Below are 21,975 nucleotides of genomic sequence, written 5' to 3' on the forward strand. Positions count from 1 at the left end.
AACAGCTTTGTTCGTTCCATTCCTGCAGCTAGAAACCATTGTTAACACACACAGCTTGGAAAAATTATTAACTTTACCTCAGCTCTGCAGCAAAACACTAACAGCTTTGTTTGTTCCATTCCTGCAGCTACCCATTATGGAACTGTTACCTCAACTCTGCAGTAGAACACTTAACAGCTTAGAATAAAAATTCTCTCTTCCTCTCCTTAAGGACACGCTTGCCAAAAAAACAATGTAAATCCAAGAAAACAGTCGAATCCAAACAGGCTGTGCTAACTTTTATTCCATAAAAAACAGTAAAATGGTGATAAAACTATGAGAGCTTTTGGGATAACCTTTCATCAGACAGTGAAACAGCATTCATGAAGTCTATTTAAATACATTTAAAAACACAACCACCAATCATCTCACTGCCCTCTTTTTCTTAAGGGCTGGTCATAAAGGTATACAAGTATTCAACCCTGGTGGATGATTTGCTGCTAGCTCTATAATCCAGCGCAGTTCATCATACTCGGTGACATTCACTATGCCCCCCCCCCCCCACTTTTACTTATATGATTAATCTGTATAACCATAAATTTAAAGGTGTGTGTTGGATTCTTAGAAGTATGCACATACAGAGCATTACGTTCATCTTTCTAATACTACAAATGATGTTGTATTTTAATTTTCAGTTTACAGTTGGTTTTCCCTACATAGTAACTGAGGCATGATTGACACATTGCTAAATATACCACATTTTCCGTGTGGCAGTCTGCATATAGTTTAAATATATATTCCTTTTTATTTATGGGGTGAACAAAGCTATTTTTAGCACTAATCATGAAGCAAGTCTTACAGTGCCTGCAAGGAAAAGTACCTGTTCTGTCTGATGTTAACCTAGTTTTATTTCTCATTCCTGTTTTTTCACACGTCTTTCAAGTTACTGTTGCATCTAAAACCAAAGCTTGGTTCTTTATCCACTACATTTTTGAGTCTATCCTCACTTAAGATTTTCCAGTTTTGTTTAATTATTTCGCAAACCCCACTGATATTGCTGCTATACTGTAGCATAAGCCCATGTTTATTACTTTTTTGTATCATTGTGTTGTTCTCATGGATTTGTCTCTCAATGGCTTTGAACCATGGTCTAGCCTTTCCCTTTCTATCTTTCTTCATTAGTTCTAACTCCTCTTGCATCAAGTTGTTTGTATAACCCCTTTGTACCATATGGTTCTGTAAACTATCCAGCTCTTTTTCAAAGTTAGCTTCTTTGAGTGTGCTGCACACAAGACTAATGATTTTTACATTTCAAAGGGAAATGCTTTTGCAGAAATGATGGGCAGACGAACTGCATTGTCTTATCCTGTTCAGATTTAATTTTTGCAACAAATGCAAGAAACTAATGCACTTGTTTCTTTACAGGAATTTTTGGCTTTTCAAAATCAGGCTTACGATGCTGAAAAGGTAAGGAGGATACTTGATGGCTGTAGCCGCTCACCAGAAGCTCAATCTGGCATCATCCAGACAGGAGGCTACTGGCCCCACATTCTTTTCTTGTACAACTGGTTTGGGCTTATCACTTGCCCTCTCATCTGGGAAAAAAATGCATTAATAAGACAAATTTTGACTGCTTGGCATGCCCCTTACATCTCTGATGTAATTCAGCAATTTGTATATACATGTCCAATTTATGTAGCGCATAATGTGTCAAAAATGTTGCTGCCCCTACACAATCTTGGAAAAAGCTGTTGTGACCTTTTTGTTGCATTCAGTGGGATTTCAATGAATCCCACAATGCCAAAAGTTAAAATATGTTTTAGTCACTATAGATTTTCTTTCTAGTTGGGATGAAGCTTACCCTTCTGGTAGGAATGATGCCAGTATGGTCACCAAAAACTGTTACAAGAATTTATTTCTAGATTTGGTGTTCTTTGTTGTATTCAGCCAAACAGAGGTACTCATTTTGCAAGCCAGGTAGTACAACAACTGTGCAAGGTTTTGAAGGTGAGCATGCAACGCCACTACCCTCAAAGGCCCCAAGCTTCAGGGATTGTTGAAAGAATGAGTCAGACTTTGAACTGTGTAAAGAAACTGGTCTTAAATGCCAAAAAGCAATGCCTCTAGTACTATATGATATATATAGTGCAGTTAGCAGTCCTAAAAATATTCTCCCCATTAAATTCTTATGGAAGACTATGAAAATGCCAGCTACACCACTTTCCAAAATCTGGAGTTACAAGATGTTGAAGAGTCTATTTTTTCTTTATTGCAGGCATCTTTCTGTTCCTCTGCATATTTATTCTCAAATGGTTGAAGTACAGCAACAGCCAAATCCTGCCTCCTGCCATGATGCTGCCCTTACCATAGGTTTGTCACGTCTTTCTCTAGGTGACATGTCTTCCATCCAAGATAGAAAGGACCCTTCTTGGTTCTCCTTACAACAGCTATAGCCATTCAATGTGAAGGATCACCCACTTGGATTCACATGTTACATGTCAAGAAAGCTCTTCCTAGTGATGGATGTCGAAGAGATGTTAACATCATTCCATTCTTTACAGGTTCATAGGTAAGTACTAGACTAGCTGCCCCTGCTGGCCATTTTGAGCTTAGCCAACTTTCCATTTTGTGCTCAAATCAACCTATGCCATCTGAATAAAGATTAGGTTTACCCATCACATTGATGATAATTATATACAACCCCAAATAAAGATAACTGGGATTACAACACAGATAATTTGAGGGGACCCATGCATGGAATAAAGCATTTAGGAGTTGTTTCTGTCCATTAGCAGCACAGGGGGCAGTTCCCCTAACTATTTATTGAGGATGAGCAAAATGCAGCCCATGTCAGATGAAAAAGCAGGGATAGCAGGGATACCAACATGTACAGAAGTGAGGCTAAGTGACTGAAGGTCTTTATCATGGTCAGAAGTGAGGCTTAGAGATTCAACATCATCATCATCATTGGAAGTGAGACCTAGTAAACCAGCATCATCATCTACAGTGGGAAATGATTGGGAATCACCCCAAGATTCAGGCAATGAGTCAAGCAACCAAGCGTCACTTGCAGGATTTCAATTAGTTCAGGGATGAAGGGTGGAGTTTGTTTGGAAATTGATATTATACAGACTACAAAAAGAAAACACATCATACTTGCTTGCAAATCTTTGAAAACCCTCTAAAGCTTGCAAGATAATCGTATAGACCTAATATTGGAACTACTGTTGTAGCATTCATCATTATCCTTTTATTGTACTGCCTACTTTCATCAGAAGCCATATGAACTGTAAGTACTGAACAATCTTTTACTACAGATAAACATTTGTTTAAAATTAAGCAAAGAACACCAGACTGGTATCTTAAGTTTAATACTTTTTCTGCTGCATTGTATATCAATGCAAAGACAATGAATATCAGTAACTGTTAGGTATGCACACATATACCAACTGCATATGATGGAGTATTCCTTTGTTTCCATTTACCAGAAACAGAAACAGAAATAGGAGCAGCATTTAAAACAATAATTTTTTTTTTTTTTTTTTTTTTTGTGGTCAAAAACAGACAATTCTTGTGATAATACAAGAACTCTAGACTGGTTCTACTCCAACTATCAGTGACCATGAAGGGACATATTTGTTACGTTAAAAATGGAACACTCCCTGTCAGGTGGGGTAACTACTATTACTCATAAAATATATAATGGGGCTGGGGGGCTGAGCATGGTTGCATGGCACAAGTTTTACTAAATATGTGAAGATCAAGCTTATTCCTGGTTAACAATAGACTGGATGGGATGTTGTTATCCAAGACATGTTATTCTAGATGTTCGACATACAGAGACTTTAGCTAGTGGGAAAATTCACAAAGTTCACCAAAAGAGGGAGGCAAAGGATATTATATAGGATATAGTAAGTAATTTCTGTGTTAAATTGTTAATCACTATGTAATCCAATGTAACTACTGTCTGTTTATTTTACTGTGGAGCTTTTCTCCCCGGGCCTCCGCTGAAAATGGACCCACGTCCAGTCGGACACTCCCGGTCAACAAATTTAAATAAATAAATAAAATAAATAAAAATAAAAATTCAAATTGAGAAGATGGATGCTTTTTATCATAATACTGAAAAGACTGCATTTGAAGGACTGTGATGCATGGTGTTATTTCAGGAGCAGGAATCTTGTCTGCTTACAGGGCAGTACAGTCAATTTAGGAATTAAAAATGCTGTCTAAACTGTTAGAAATATTAAGTAATGCCACTTTTTTAAATCACTTTTATTGAATCATCACTTGTGACACAGGCAAATTTACATTTATACAAAAGTAATCAAATTGTATTAAATTAACATTAACAAACATTATACATCAAATATATCACTACATATATAACCTAAGCAACATTACATAAATTATTCAATTCCAGCCCCGTTTTTTAAAACAGGAAACAGCTTTATTAAACTATCACTTATGGCATAAGCAATAATATATTTATATAAATGAAAACGAATCACACCGACACAACTGTAGTTGCAAGCATTTTTACATCACAAACCGTACTGACACACTCACTTGTAATCTAACCAATCATTTTCAGTCAATCATTACACAGCTCATTTAAGTCCTGCCTTCTTTTAAATCTTATTTCTCCCCTGTATGTATGTATTGTTCCCACGATTCCCATTTTTTCCTATGTAGTTTTCTCCTACCCTTTTCTAAATATCTCAATTCCTGTTGTTTTACTTTTGTTACTATACTCACTACTTCTAATATAGTTGGTTTAGATTTTGATTTCCATTTTCTAGTAATTGGTTTTTGGGCAGCCGCAATAATTAGACATAGCAAGGCCTTACCTTGTTCTAAGCAATTTCGATTATGTATCACAGCTCAGAAAAATCATCACCCTCATCACATCAATCCACCCACCCGGCAGCTCTGACACTGTATCCCGCAGGGAATCTTTAAAGTCTGCCAACCCACCATGCTTCCAGAAAATATGCTCCCAAGCACCTCTTTCTTTCCTGTTACACCTCCAAAATTTGCTGTCTACCTGAGGAAAAATTCTCTGCAGTCTACTTAGGGCATAAAAATATCTATGTAAACATTTCCAATCAAACATCCTAAATCTTCCAGATTTTGTTGCATACTTGGGAGACATACATATATCCTCCCATTGTTTCTTTGCGAACTGCTTATCCAGTTTCTCTTCCTAATCCTTTCTAACCTCCTCTGACTGACTCGTAATACTTACCATGCAATATTTTATATGCTCTACTAATTCTTCCTTATTCAATGGCAGCTTCTGTTCTAGATTCTACTAAAAACTCTACCAGTGCTGGTCTTTCGTTTAGGACCCCATCCCCCAATTTCTTTCTCTTTGCTTATATTCTGATATCAATCTATGATAGTGAAGGCAAGCTCTAACCTGCAATCCACATAAATTCTTGGCCTCTTCCCATTCTATTACCTTTCCCTCTCTAGTAATTTGCTCCTAATATCTTGGTTCCTTTGTCAGTTTTTTCCAATAAATTCAAGTCCCCTCTTGCCTATTGTCTATATCCCTAACTGCAGTCATCCCTATTGGCAGAATCTCCTTTCTCTATTCCCCTGTTGGTTTAGTTCTTAAAATACTTTCTGCTACTTTATGATTATAATATTCTGTATGATTATTGTTATTCTCCTTAAAGGTCTGCATCCAAAATCCCAGTTTCTCCTTGTTTCTTGAGCTTTCCCCATGTTTCAAACATCATCCCTTTCTACTCTGAATTACAGTTTTCTGCTTGTGCTATGTATAGGTGCCTTAACTGTGTAGCTTTGAAATACCCCTTCAAATGGGTAATCCAAATCCGCCTTGTTTTACTGGAAGAATCAGTTTTCCACTTGACTCTTGCCATCTTCCCCTCCCAGATAAAGTCCTTCAGCTCTTTATTAATTGCTATCCACAACTTCTCTGGTTGATAAAATATGCCTGACCTATGTCCAAGACTAAAGGGATGAAAAACATTTTGACGGCGTGTATCTTATTATCCATATCCATATAACAAATCTTCAACTTTTTCAGGTTCTGTATTATCTTTTGTTTAATATCTTCCCACATATCCTTAGCTGACACACCAGAATCATTTTTAATCCAAATTCCTAAAATATTTCATTTTATCATGCCCCCCTAAATACGGATATTGCTGAACTAAATTCATGTGTAGGTACATAACTTACCAGTATTGTCTTTGTTTTATCTTCACTCATTTTGTATCCCGAAAAGATATGAAACTATCTCAAAATGTCTCTCTCTGGTTTTATCAGGTATAAAATAATATGTGCAAATAGAGCCAGGTTTTCTTGACTACCATACCAATTATATACTTGAATTTCTCAGTCCCTTATTTTCTTTGCTAGTGTTTCTAAATATAATGCAAATAACAAAGGGGGAAGAGGACACCCCCTGCCTGGTTCCTCTGCTCAAGCATACATTATCAGAGAGGACCCCACCCACTTTAAATTTTGCTTCCAATCCCTCATATATCCTCCTAATCAACCTTATAAGTTTTTCAGAAAATGCAAATGCTTCAACTGCCCTGCTCATAAAGTCCCAGCTTACTTTGTCAAATGCTTTCTCTGCATCAAGACCAACCAACAACAATGGTATCTTCTTACATTCTGCTTCCCTCCGAATCATCAGTGTTCTGTTAATGGTGTCAAATCTTTGCCCTTCCTCCACAAAACCACACACTGATCCATATCTATCACTTCTGGCAATACGTTTCTCATTCTTTTAGCCATTATAGACATGAACATTTAATCACGGTTTAGTATTGAAATGGTCCTGTAGGAAGCTGGGTCTAATGCATCTTTATCCTCTTTAGATAGTACAGCTACCACTGCTTTCTTCCAGGAAGTTTGTACTTCACCCCTCCTAGCTTCCAAACTACCATCTATTCCTGGGGACTTTCCTGTAGATTGGTTATACAGCACAATGCTTATCTCATCTCCTCCTATCCTAACCGTTAGTAATTGAACCTCATCAACCTCTAACCTTAGCATATTTAATTCTTCCATAAACATTTCCATTTGTATATCTTTTTGATTTCCATATGTCTCTGCTTTGTACAGACTTTCACAGAATTTCCAAAATATTTCTAATACCTCTACAGGTTCTCTTGTTACCTTCCTTGTTATAGGCTCACTAAGCTTGGCAATAGCCCTTTCTACTTTCTGTTGCCTGAGTCATTGTCCTAAAAGTTTTTGTGCTCTACTGTTATTATCAAAAACAGTTGCTTAACAGCAATCTTTCTAAACTTTTGCATATTATCGAGGTAATCCCTTATTTTCTGCTTAACATTCTGCAGTTGATCCTTTTCTTGTTCTGTGAGATTCCCCCTATTCTGCAGCACCTGAGCATGTGTCAATCCATCTAAATAATTATTGTTGCTTCTCAACCATAGGCCCCTTTATTTCCACCCTATTTAAACTGCACCTTAATTTTATCCCACTCCCTAGCTATATTTTCAGAAGAACTTTCTATCCTCTCCAACAGCTGCTGAATAATCTCCACTACCCATTCTTTAAATTCCTCTCTTTTCAATAGATCGGTGGGAAAGCACCAGTGTCTCGTTTTTGTTTCATTACCCTGTGTTTTTATTTTAGTTATTATTGGCACATGATCTGAAATAGTTACTGGGTGTGTATCAAGATCTTCAATTAAATTGCACATGTTCCTGTGAAATATAAATTCCGTCTAGAATAGCACATTTTTCTACCTGTGGGAATAATATATAAATTAATTCTGAACTCCTGCTACTGAATTCACACCTTCTACACCAGATATTTTCATACATTTCTTCAAAACTTTGCCCTCCTTTGTTATACTTTCCCCTCTGGGCTCTCCAGACACATTTTCACTGTTGCAAATCACATTCCACTTCCCACCTATACGTAATATTCCTTGCAGAAAACTGATAATTTTTCCCAGAATTTTCTTAAGCTCCATTGTAGCAGTTTTAGATGGAATATAAATCCATGCCAGTGTAATCCTCCTCGCTTGCCAGTAGCCCCTTAGCACTACAAATCTGCCATTATTATATTTTCTATCCTCTTTTATCACTATTGTAGCTCTTCTTGCAATTAATATAAGTACTCCTGTTTTTGTTTGCCCCAGGTATTCCATTGAATAACCATCCTGAAAACCTTTATCAAATTCACATGTTCATTTGTTTCTAAGTGTGACTCCTGTAACATACCTATTTGCACTCTACATATTCTTATATAATTCATTACTCTTTTTTTGTATTTAGCTGTGAGACCGTTGACATTAAAAGACATTACAGGATGAATCATTGTAATAAAAAAGTTATTCCCACATTTATGTCCAACACATTTTTTGTTAAATGTCTACCTCCAGCTTATGTGTTGCATGTTTACACTGTTTGACAGGTTGAACTTTTACACAGTTTGTTTCTTGTCATATCCATTTCAGCATATTTCACATCTTGCAAAACTTCTTGTTTTATTGAAAGCTCTCAAACAAAAAAAAAAACAAACACACCCTTAATACTCCCTAAAACCTATTAACGTAATACGATGAACCTATGAACTAACACACAAAACTATGTACATCTTCAAATACTGAAGTTTTACCCTCCTAATAGGAGCAAACATCCCAAACTGACAGCCACACTCAGAGATTTGAGTTAATCTAAAATAAAGGTTAAACATGCTAAGACTCATGGTGCAGCCTGTGCTTCTACTAAGTGCTAACTAGGTTTGTCTTTTCTTTATAGCTCTCCCAGCTTGGAAAACCCCTAAATGCTTTCAGAGAACATTATGTCCTAGTCAATTTCTCTTCTCAGTTTTTTCCTTCAGCCAATCAATCATTCTCCATAAGCATGTAGCCAGTTTCTCTTTGTCAGATAGTCTCCATGGAGACATGAGAAACCGGCAGCCAGTTTCTCTTTATCAGACAGTTTCCAGATGCAGAATTGCTACTGAGCATATATGTTTTTGCTACAAAAAATGTCATAATATTCAATATTCTTTTTCACTTACTTGCTTACTCTTAAAACTTGTTACTAAATCAATCTAATGTTCTTAATCCATTCATTTCCCCATGCAAGAATGAGAAAAAGCACATTATTTTTTCTTTTGTCATGTTCTTTTATAACCAGGCTTTTTTTTCATCGCATTGCCTACATTTCTTAAAATTGAATAAGAAGAAAGACAGCAGGGAGAAAGAAAAGAAAAAAAAAACAGCAGCACCTGTATAGAATCCCAATTACAATTAAAAACAACTGAGAAAATGTTACTTTATAGCATGCAAAGAAAATCATACACCACAAAAACAGTGCTAATAATACATTTTTTTTACTTACAGTAACTTTTTCCCTCCTCTTCCTCTCCCCAAACATTTTTGAACAGATTCCAGATTTTCTTATTCTGTCATATTTCATGCACAAAATTATTGCACTGTAATCCCACATTAAGCTACTGTTTTTAATTACTGCTCATGTCCATCTCCTAAATGCTGTCACTGCATCATTTCCAACATACTCTCAATTGTTTTAGTCAGTTCTCATGCTCACTTCCTTCACTCCAACATTTTCTGTTGAAACACTGGAAAGGTTTCACAGGTATAGTCTCTCTGTGGTCTTTATTAACAGAAGAACAAAAAGCAGAATCTCTTTCTGTTTCACAGCTCACTTTTGTTGGACAAACTTTTGTTTTTCCTCCTTAGCATGTACTTCATCAAAAAATTATTTTGTCCCTCCAGGGATGCTGGGTACACCTGCATCTCAACATTCCCCGAACAGTGGAATAAATTTGCCTCTCTTCTACCTGATGGACGAGTAATCATTCTCCACAAACACTTTACTGTTTTCCACTTTTAGTACTTTGTCCTTCTGCCACAGATTTGTCAAAATCAACTCCTTCTGCTGGTATAATTGCATCTTTACTATTAAAAGGTCTAGGTTGCTTTCTCATAGCAAGATTTGGAGCATAACCACAATGTGCCCTTTCAACTAACTCCTGTTGTGGAATACAAGTACAGTTGCATATCTTTGCTTTCATAAAATTAATGCAGTCTGTTCCCTCCAGCTTCTCTGGTACAGCTGAAAATCTCAGGTTTTCTCTATGTGCTCCATCCTCTAACTCTTATTATTTTTTGAAACATCTCTTCCTGAGCAGTCTTATATTCACCCAGCCTTTTCTTCATTTCAACCTCTGCTATATGCAGCTTTGTCAGCTCATCTAATTATTTGTTTAAAGCTTCTTCCATTTTTTCAGGATTTTTTTGTTTGTGTTGGTATACTCCATCAGTGTTTCATTTATTTTAACCAAGTCTGTGTGCAGTTGTCTTGTATCTTCCTGTAGGTTACTGGAATTCATGTCTGTTGGATGCATTGCTTTTTGCTGAACAGCTGCACAGCTTTCCTCAGTCAGTGTTTCTGCCTCACTTTTTATACCTGATTTTTTTTCCAAATCCTCTGTATTTCATTTTTCCTGGGATCCAGGCAGTACACTAACTATCCAGCTAATGAAAATTACACAAAAACACAAGTCTACTGGCCTTCTCTGCTGCGTTTCTGTTTTCACACTAGGAGAGAGAGAATTAAACTGTTACTTAATGTGCACCCATCTTGGAAGTATCCAAGTAATGTCACTTTTGAATCAATAAACAAGATCTCAATTGAAATGACTGCCATGCACAGTGTGGTGCTGCTGAACAGAATGGCACTCAACTTCACCCTTGCTTCTAAGGGTGGTAAATACACAGTCATCATACTGGAGTGCTTCTTGTTTATCACGGACAAGCATACCATTCATAGTCACCTAGAAATTATACAAAAAGGATGCAGTCCTGTCTCAAGCAAAACAGACTGACAACTCTCAGTGGGCATGGTTGATAAACCTTTTCTCTGGATGGGGAGGAAATATATTAAAGTTTTTTATGCATATCGCTATAACAATCATTAAGTATTATTTTATTTATGCACAACATTTTGATCAAGAAACTTCTTGAATCTAGAAAAAGCATTAAATTGCAAAATGTGCATACTAAAAACAGAAATGAAATGGTGCCACTGACCACAATTTAAGAAAATCATAATGAAAAATAGGATAGTGAGGAAAGTGTGTTAAGAAATAATTTTAGACAGGAATATTTTTTTCAAAATGGGACTAAAACTGAAAAATATTCAAACTGCTTTTTTATTCCATCCAAACATAAACATGTTTACTGCTCATAAAGCTATTTTTGCTGTCTGTCTAAACATTATGCTTGACAAGTTCAGAAGGAAACGGCATGTGAAGAATGTCTGATTAGTCATTATGAAATAAATAACTTGAATGACACTTCACAGCATCAAATGGGAGACTGAGAAGGGAGAATTGTAAGAATAGAAAGCGTTTATAGTGTTTATAAAATATTTTGTTCTTAAAAGCAGAATTCATATTGTTTCATGATGGATTCTGGCAGGTTAGGCCTGTGCTGAAACCTTTTTAGATACTAGTGCCAAAGTGGAAGGTGCGAAATGAACAGTTCAAACACAGAAGATCGGAACTTGTGCCTAATAAGAAAAGGCACAGATAAAGGGTTTGCAAATTGTTTAGTTAGCAAAATAACACAAAAGTGTTTAGTTTTAATTGATCAGTGGCTACAGTCTGACAGATAACCAAATGCTCCGTCGGAAGCTTTTACTGTATACAAATAATCACAGCTGTTTTTTTGATGCAACAAAACCTCGGTTGCTTAGTTTTCCACATGTGTGTTCTTTTACAATAAATGAGATTATTCTACTCTGCTAAACTGTAATGCAGAAAGTTATTTTTAATCTTAACACAAGCTATTTAGCATGATGTGGGTGTAAAACAAATTTTCAAAAACATGATTAAGTCACCATTAAACCCACAAACATTGCAGAAATGCTTGCTTTAATATTACACTGCAAGTTATTTCTAGTTTATATATTTTTACAGTAAGTTCTTCAAGAAAATGCACTAAAACAGAGACAGTTATGGCTGAGTGATATGTTTCTGTTTACCTGAGATGCTGCTTCAAATGGCTTGATTTCTTGTATGCTCTGTTACAGTTATGACATTTGTAAGGTCTATCAGCTTCACCTGCAGGGTTATTACTGTTATTATTAACTGTCTGGAATACCTGGCTGTCCCTAGGAATTTTCTGAAGTAGACCTATAAAGCAAAGCAACATCTAATTATTCACTATTTTAATGATATGCAATATTTTAAAAAATACTGACCACATTTAGCGTGTGTAAACATTTTTCTTTAGTTTTTAAGAGCAGTAAACTACAATCCTACAGATGTTTTATTTGGGTCTATATTACAACAGCGAAGAGGCGTTTAATCGAACGCATCTTTGCCGACACATATAGAGCGAACGCACTAAAGCACGCACGCTCAGAACACCGATTTCTTTCCCTGGGAAAGAAATCAGTACTACTAACACACAAACACACACACTTTCAAACATTACAATGTGGGGGCTCCGCCCACCCCTAACTAAATATACCAACTCCGAGATCGCACTACCACCCCTAACTAAATATACCAACTCCGAGATCGCACTACAGTGGGGAAAGAGGCAAACACATGGGGAAGGCCAAGCGATTTCTTTCCCATGGAAAGAAATTGGTGTTCTGAACGTTCGCTCTGTATGTGTCTGCGAAGAGGCGTTTGATTACACGCCTCTTCACTGTTGTAATATAGACCCGTTTTATTTAAGCATTTTTGCTTCTAGGAATTATTTGATAATGAGTACAAGCATGCAGTCTTACTCAACCAAAAACTGTATGGCAGCCCCTCCAGATATCTCTCATGGTTGTTAAATACATGGATGACTTACAGGAAACTCAGAACTCCCAACATGTTTTCAGTGTACAAAGTGAGAGAAAGAACAAGCTTACAGATAAAAGCATGACATACATGATGTACACAAATGCACTAGTGATACAGGCACACAAACTGGCACATTTTCTTAAATTAAAAGGGATACAAAATTACAAATTGCACTGAATCAGTGCAAAAGAATATGCCAGACACACCATCTTAAGTCCTTCCACTGGGTGGAAAAGCAAATGAGCACCATTACAGTCCCCAAACAAAGCACAGCTGATATGATATTCAAATCAATTGGCTATAAAAGTGCTTACCCATATCAGTGATGAGAATAGGCTCTTGCAGGGATATTTCTGCTGCTGAGATACTAATCTTCCCTTGACGAGGCTTGATAGGTTTATGGTGGTAGGGAGGTTTCTTTGGATCATAACCCTTAAAATGACAAACAATATGAGTCTTCCTGTGGCCTGATGTACGGAACCTTTTGTCACAGTGTGGACAAGGAAAAGGTCTGACACCTATTTTAAAAACAAATAATACATGTTAAGAGCATATAACTTACTTACTCTGTAAGGATATCTGCAATTTTATTGCTGGCATACCAGCATATGCAGAACTGACATTACAGCTACAATAAATGAATAAAGACCAGTAAAATATTAAATTATTACTATAAATACTGTATAGTATAATTTCAATTTTTATTTACTTATTTTTTTTAATTTAAGTAGCACACCACAAAAAATACCAGATACTAAGTATGATATTAGTATGTACAACAAAGCAGCAATACAAACTACACAGACTGCTAAAAGAAAAGAAGTCGAGAGAAAATAAATAGTTAAGCAGAGTAGTTTTCAGGCTACATGAGACACACACACACACACACACACACACACACACACACACACACACACACACGAAGACAGAGAGAGCAAGAGATAGCTAAATATTGATAGATAGAGATATGTTGTATTTACCTTTGTTCTTATGGCCTGAGAAATGGCTAAGAAAAGTGTGAGAAGAATCAGTTAATTTACTACTCTAACAAAACAAATAAATAATATCAGGAAGAGAGAGATACTGCAGGTAAACTGCCTCTCTTAGACCTCATCAGGATTCCCTGACTCTTCTGCTTCATTTATCTCTCCTCTAAAAAGCCGTCTCTATCAGAAGCTAGCCAGTATTCACATATGGTGTAAACACATCTTTGGATTTAACATCAGTATGAGTTCCAACAGTTAACTATTTTAGTTACTAAGTAGTACACAGAGTACAGTTGTGTAAGTAAATTAGAAGTTATGTACCTACCATAACGTTCCATGTTAGTTGTCTTCTCTCGCCTTCTTTCTTGGTGGATGGGTTGAGTTACTTTTACCAGCTCGAGGCAGCCCCATATCCCATGATGCAAGATCTCGTTTGGTATCTAGAGGAAAAACTGCCTATAAAAACTTTCCACTAAGGAAAGAGAAACACTAACCTAAAAAGGCTGTAATGGAAACCAGGTAATCAAGGGCAAGAACTATCTGGTGTCCAAGGAAGAAGAATCTTCCAGAGAGATCAAGGTCTGTCCAGGCTAGGGGACAGGAGGGAGGGCCATGAAGAAGGCGAGAAGACAACTAACATGGAGCGTTATGGTAGGTACATATCTTCTAAATGTTAAGTTGTCAATCTGCCATCATTTCTGCTGGATGGGAGCGCCCCTAGCACCTCTATCCTGGGTGGCTCAATGGAACAGACTCTTGAGAACAGTGGAACCAAAGCTTGCCCTGTCCAAATCCAATTTGTAATGAGAAACAAAGGTATGAGGAGTGGCCCAAGTGGCTGCTGCACAAATAGTATCTAAGGGCAGCCTAGCCTGAAAAGCTGCAGAAGTGGCTAGACCTCTTGTGGAATGTGCTTTAGGTTTTGAGTTCAGCTGTTTGCCCCTAAGCTGATAAATGTCAGAAATGGTGGAAGATAGCCATCTAGATAAGGTCACTTTAGAAACAGGGAGACCTTTTCTATTTTCAGCATAAGACAGGAAGAGCTGATCGGACTTCCTAAATTGCTTTGTTCTGTCCAAGTAATATCTAAGCTGGCGATGAACATCTAGGTAATGCAATTTTTGTTCCGCCCTGTTAGAATAATTTGGAAAAATACAGGAGATCAATGGATTGGTTTAAATTTGTCTTAGAAGCAACCTTGGGCAAAAGGATGGGTTGGTGGATACTCTGTCTTTGTGGAAGACCAAATAAGGAGGGCATGAAGTTCAGACACTCTTCTAGCAGAGGTAATAGCGACTGGAAAAGTGTCTTCCAAGAAAGAAACTTTAATGAACATGAAGCAGAAAGTATCAAGGATGTCAGCACTAAATTTAAGTCCCACTGTGGTGGAGGATCTCTAACAGGGGTTTGGACATAATGTTGAGATTGCAGCCAACTGAACTTTGACTGTGGAAGATGAAGAACCTGATAGAATAAATCCTCCTGGTAGAGGACTTAAGAATATGATATCTCTAACGGGTTAGAGATCATAGGAAGCCTGGTTAAGGAAGGAAGTGGAGCAACCAAGCTGTGAGGTTGAGGAAGGAACGGACCAGTGCAGTTGACCCGACTGGTGGGTCAGAAGATCTGGAACTGGGTCCAGATGCAAAAGATGGGGAACCAAATTTGTCGAGGCCAGTAAGGGCAATGAGAATCATTTTGGCTCTCAAGACGGTAGCTTTCTGGAGTACTTGTGGTATCAAAGGAAAGGGAGGAAAGGCATAAAAGTCCAATCTTATGGCCCGGAAGTGGGAAGAGAGAGAAGTCTGGGCATTTGCTGTTTTGGGGTGTAGCAAAGATTGCAGCATGGCCCCACTTCTGTAAAGTCTCCTCCACAATGGATTGCTTGGGAGCCCACTCGTGAGGCATGAGAATAGCTCTGCTCAATCTGTCCGCTATTATTTTGGTTTTCCCAGGGATATGCATTGCTACCAGAAATCGATGAGAGGAGATCGCCCATTGCCAAAGTCTGAGAGCTTCTCGACACAAGGGATAGGACTTGGTTCTGCTTGTTGATGTACGGACATGTTGTCCGTGTGAACTGCAATAGTCCCTAAAGGGAGAAAGTCGTTGAGGGCTTGCAATGTTAAAAGCACTGCTCTCATCTCTAGGACATTTATGTGCAGGTGGTATTCGAATGGTTGCCACGTGCCATGAACCATCCTGCCCTGATAATGCCCCCCCTACCCGATCAGGGAGGCATCCGAAGTGACCGTGGCTACCGGGGCCGGGGAACAAATGGTCTGCCCTGATGAACTAGAGGAGAGGAAATCCACCAGGATAGATGGTTCTTGCAGGTTTGTGTCACCAGAATCTTGTGACGCATGGAAGCTGCTGGAAGGACCATTGGGTGAACAACATCCATTGTAGGAGACGCATGTAAAAGTGGGCCAGAGGAACAAGTGTTATGGCAGCTGCCATGAGGCCCAACACTTTCAGGACCAAGCTGGCTTGTGCCCTTTTGCTGGATAGGATGATCGGTTTTGGATATCTAGGATTCTCTGACTTGTTAGGTTTGCTGACATCCGAGTAGTGTCTAGATTTGCGCCTATAAAGGTAATAGATTGGCGGAAGATTTTGTTGACTGAAATTCCTAAGTGACCGCAGAGACATAGAGTGTAATCTCTGGCTTGGAGAAGTTGATGCCTGGTGGTGGCTGAGAGGAGCAAACACCTGGAATCCTTGATGTCTCAGGTGAGCCGTGACCACTGCCATGCATTTGCTGAACACTCTGGGGGGCTGTAGTGAGGCCAAAGGGCAGGGCTCTGAATTGAAAATGACTGGTCCCCAGCCGAAAGCGGAGAAAACTTCTGGAGCATCTGTGAATCTTTACATGATAGTACGCATCCTGAAGGTCTATGGAGCACATCCATTTGTCTTTGCCCAGAAAGGGCAAAATCGATTGAAGTGTGACCATCTGAAATCTTGTCTTTTTGACAGACTTGTTGAGCCTGCTGAGGTCTATTATTGGTCTCCAGTCTCCCGTCTTTTTGGGGACCAAAAAGAAGGACTCTAAATGATCTTTTGGTACTGGCTGGATGGCCCTTTTCTTTAGAAGCTTTGACACCTCTAATTTTGCAATTTAAGGGAACCTCTTTGAGGGAAGGGCTTTCCTCGAAAGGAATCTTGTAACCCTCGGATATGATCGACTGTACCCATTTGTCTTGAGAGGAAAGCCAGGCTTCTGGGTACAGCGACAATCTCCGACTGCCTCCAAGGGTGGGCAGTAACACCTCAGGGATGCTGGAAGGGCTTGTCAGAGAGAGGCTCTCTGGAGCCCTGGTTCTGGACCCCTCTGCCCCTAGGGGCGTCTGTTATTACCCCTCTGCCTCTGGGGTAAACTGACCACGTCGTCAGGCGTGACTCCTTGTGATTTCGAACCACATTTTCCTCCCTTCTGACCTTTGGGGTAAGGTCTAGAAGGAGTGGAGAAACCTACGGCAGAAAGAGTCTTGCCATCCTGCTCGCACCTGGTTAAGTGTCCTTCACCTGAGGGCCAAACAACGTTGTCCCATCAAAGGAGAGTTTGTGAAGGGCAAAGGGTCTGCAAAATTACAGAGCCGCATCCAGGACTGACGCCTGAGGGCCACTCCTGTGCCTGCAGCTCTACTCGTCCCATCGGCTGCATAAGAAATGAGCCGCATGGAGGAGTTGGTTATGGAATTTAGGATTCCCAGCTGAGAGGCGATCTTTTCTTGAGCCTCTGCTGCTGATGGATCCTGTACTACTTCACCTAGCTCTTTGAGGATGTCTCTCTGAAGTCTGGTGAAGTGACACAAATAATTCAGCAGCAAAGGTCGCTGAAGAGAACATCCGCTTGCCATACCTGTCCATGGTCCTAGACTCTTTGTTAGGAGGCTGGACTGGCACGGAAGGATCTGCAAGTTCCTTCTTGGTGGCGGCAGCCACCACCATGGCATCAACCGGGACACCCTTAGTAAGAAACTGCTTTTCAGCGGGGGCCGTGATAAACTTTGAAGGTCTCCTGGGGACTGGTTCCACCGAATCAGGAGATGCCCATGCCTTCGAAGGCGGAGACACCCAGGAGGTGGAGGGTCGAGATCCAAAAGCCTCCAGGTATACCGATTCATCCTCGGAGGGATTAATGGAGGGCCAGTTCCCCCTCTGTTTGAGGAGTTCAAGGATGTCTGAAAAGGAGACATCCTCAGAGGGAGATCTTGGGGACCCCTCTGACTCATCTAAATCGGTATCTGATGTAGACTCAGGGGAGTCTAAATGCTTCCTCTTGCAGGTCCTCTTACGCGGGGGTTCACCTAAAGGATCAGGAGAAACCTCGGAAGAGGAAGTCCTTCTGGGGCGATGGATCTCTGGGTCCGGGAGCAAGAGAGCAGGAAGAGGCATCTACAGGCACCATAGAGGGAGGAGCTAAAGGAACCGACTGCTGGCTAAGCTCTGGGGCTAGCACACTCCTCATCACCTCAAAGGCTCCCCTCCCAGGGAGGGCCGAGAGATCCCGCTCCTAAGAAATAGGGATCCCCGGTCCCACAAGGGCAGATGTTGGGGCCGAGCTCACCAAGGCGAGAGGGAGAATGGGGTCGGACAAGGGTCCGATGCCACTCACCCCTCAGAACCGACCAGGAAGCCCGCCCGATCCCTCCAAGGAAGGTCTCAAGGAGGAGATAGGAAGGTGTGGTATCGGCTCAGCAGCAACAGTCACGGTACCAATAATCTCAACTCTGTAAGAGAGTCAAGGAGGAATCTCAGGGGTGTAGGATAGCTGGCGTCTGATGAGACGGGCTATGGAGCATCTGGGCTAGTGCCTGTGATTTTAATAGCCTACTCACCACTCTCTCCAAGTCGTGGTCTGAGAGCCTGGATGACCTCGATGATCGGCTCCGATGGCTCCGCTCCGAAAGCAAGGGAGAAGCTGGAGTGTATAGACTCCAAAGAAGGAGATATAGACCTCTTCTTGGATGGAAGAACTTCGGCTTCAGGCGGAGCCGACAACTTGTCGGCTCTGAGAGGAGACAAAGATATCTCGGCTCCAGCCGTTGCCGAGACATGCTTCGACGCTAGGGTTTCGGCTGCAGGGGGAGCCGACACGGGTGCCGAAGCCAGGGTCGGCGCCGGTACAAAAGCTTCCAACAAGGAAGGATCGGCTCGGGGCCGATGGGCGTCTCGTCTCGGTCGGAACCAAGACCACAGACTTGGACACCGAAGCCTGGGTCTTGGAAGGCTTGGAGGGCTTCCCAGAGCCGACCTTAGCCGGGGAGCTCTCTGGTTTAAGAAGACCCCTTAGGATCAACTTATTTCTACGTTCCTGCAGGACTCTCTGGCTGAAAGAATGACATATAGCACAGGAGTCCTGCAAGTGTAGGGGTCCCAGGCAATAAATACAAGTGTGACCGTCTGTCAGAGACATCTTCTGACAGCACGAGTCACACTTCTTGAAACCTGAGACCCTAGTATCTTTGGACATGTCTCAGTCCTAAAACACTCACACACACCAATCAGTCCAATACAAAGACACTAACTACTAAAAATTATTAATAACTAATGAATTAGTTATTACTATAACAGTGACACAACACACACACACCTGAGGAAATCCTGACAGGAACTGTGAGGGTGGGAAAGGCAAACACTGAAACTAAGTGAACTAAGGGGAAATGGGTATGGAGCTAAGTGATAAAGTACACTGAAGGATATAAAGACTAAAAGACTAAAAATTAGAGTTTTAGGCGCCTAAAACCTTACAAATAGCAAGAAAATATCACTTACCAGGAGCTGGTAAAGAATGACCTCATTAGCAAGATCTGTTGCATCATGGGATATGGGGCTGCCTCGAGCTGGTAAAAGTGGCTCTCGAGCTTAGAAAGTCGGAGCCGAGGATCGGCTCGAACCCATCCAGCAGATTGACAACTTAACATCATACGATAACAATAAATGTTCGAATGATCACTGCTGCATTAGCATGGGTTATACTCTGCATAGCATATAACAGCCTGTCAGTTTCCAAAGCCTCAGGGAAACTTCCATGTGCCCAAATAGCCAGTCAGCCTGAGCTTTCAAGCCAACAGACTGAGGGAGGCTGAGCTCTGAAAAGGAGAATGTTAGGAATATGAAAGGATAAATGTCTACACACTGACATAAACATCAAACTGAAAAGCAAGGGGATGGAGGGAGCAACTACTACAGCAGTGATCATTCAAACAGCTACTACTATGGTAAAGTTTACTTACACAACTGTACTACCTTTCATTATAGTGACCACTACTGCAGCAGTCTTAGCTATATAGACAGATTACCCTAGCTTACTACATTTGGTACGTGGACGGAGAAGAGTCTAGGATTCCATGGAGAATGATCCTAGCAAAGCTTGATCTAGACATAGAGAAGGAATCAAGTTTATAGTGCTTTGTAAAAGTACGTACAGAGGACCAAGATGTAGCTTCTAGATCACTTCAAGAATCCAATCCTTTCCAAAAAGCTACAGATGAAGCCTAGGCTCTGGGAGAGTGGGCTTTGATCCTGCACTGAATAGTTTTGTTGTGGTAATCTGTTTTGACACAAGTTGTCACAAATTCTTATCACAAGAAATGAAAAACTGATTCAAAGATCTGAAAGATTTAGCCACAACTCTGAGCTGACATACCAGATGACTAGAGGCTCTGAGCTTCTCAAAAAACGTAAGTTGCCTTTTTTCTTGATTATAATATTTACTGCACTTTTGATTTTGTTCAGCTTATTTAATACTTTATTTTAATACTGTAAACTAAACTGCACTGTTTGTACTGCTTTTGTCTGCCTTACTGTGCCTGTTAAATTGTATTCTGTGGCTGTTTTTCACTGTTTGCAAAGCTTTTTTGCTATTTTCACTGTCTGCAAATGAATTGGTGCTACTTTTCACTGTTTGCAAAGCATTCGTTCACTTTCTTCTGTTTTCTTGCCAAGCAGTGTTTTAAATAACTGATTTGTTTGCAGTTTAAAACATTATTTAGTGTTTCCTTGCTGTTTTGCTGCTGTTTAAACCATTGTAGTGTCTTATTGCTGTGTTTCTGTTTAAAACATTTTTTTTAATGTTTCAAACCTAAATTAGTGTATCTAGCAGCTATAGCATAGTCCAGGTTTGCTGCATCTGGATCTGTCTGTAGTGGCTGTTGTATTCTGACCACATTTTCCAAGCCATCTCTGATTGGAAGGAACCCTTCTGCAGAGAAGTATGCTGACTGGAACTTGCCTAGTGAAGGGTGATTGGTCTAGGGCTTGGAGTAGGCACTCTCATTGGTTCTTTAGAGTTTTTACATTTTTTTAAAGTTTTTATCTTCTGGTATTTAAGTCCCACATTTGAGTGGGTTTCTACTTGTTTGCATGTCATGCAACACCACACATTGCATTGGAATTGTGCGCCACAGCCAGACAGGTAAGTCTGACAATTTTTCCCTTAGATACAGCTGTAGTACATTAGTGTAGTCCTTGTCTTTAGCACATCTTCAGTCTAAGAAGTATTGCTAGTGAGCTATGACCTATTTATCCACCAGCCAAAAAAGATTGTCAGAAATACCATCTATAGTGCACCTCCTAGATCAGTCTTGAAAGCGCCCTCTTTGTGATAACACTTCTTCAAATCAAGCATTATGGACAGCTGGACTACCCTTGTTTCTCCTGCCAGCCTTATTGACTTGAATCTCCTGAGGCAGTGTAGCAACTGCCTCACATACACTGACAACCCTCTACTAATAACTGAGTCTAGTACAGAGTGCGAGAGATGTATCTACACCAAGAATTTTGAATCCTTGCTCTCTCACACTCGAAACAAACACTGAAGAGGTTTTCAACTCAGCCACCATTACTCATGCACATACTACTACTATTCATACACATACTGCGCACCCAACACACAGATCAATATATGCACAGGTTCTCTTAAAAACTTAACAAAACACCAGAGACCTCCAAAACAAAACACTGCTACAACTGACAGTTCCTACAGCATGCAAGACACACAGCAACACCAGTGTCTCACCTACCAAGCCCTTAAGGAGTAACACTCAAAAAAACAAATGTTCTTGTCATTCAAGACTCCATAGTGAGGCACATGGATGTCTCACTCACCACTCACCATGTTAGGTAAGGAGGAAGTCACGGTCAACTGCCTAAT

General features: G+C 39.9%; 1 protein-coding gene across 1 annotated transcript in view; it reads right to left on the bottom strand.

Moving 5' to 3' along the window:
• Positions 1-21,975, bottom strand: part of ZNF236 (zinc finger protein 236) — a 1,651,223-nt gene that overhangs the window by 959,910 nt on the left and 669,338 nt on the right. The window contains exons 11-12 of the mRNA XM_044067103.1: positions 13,143-13,346; positions 12,012-12,162 (exon numbers count right to left, since the gene is read on the bottom strand). Coding sequence (XP_043923038.1) covers positions 12,012-12,162; positions 13,143-13,346 — 355 coding nt within the window. The remainder of the gene's footprint in view (positions 1-12,011; positions 12,163-13,142; positions 13,347-21,975) is intronic.

Source organism: Protopterus annectens, chromosome 3.part1 (genome assembly GCF_019279795.1).
Source record: "Protopterus annectens isolate FY-2018-M chromosome 3.part1, PAN1.0, whole genome shotgun sequence".
Lineage (NCBI taxonomy): Eukaryota > Metazoa > Chordata > Ceratodontiformes > Protopteridae > Protopterus > Protopterus annectens.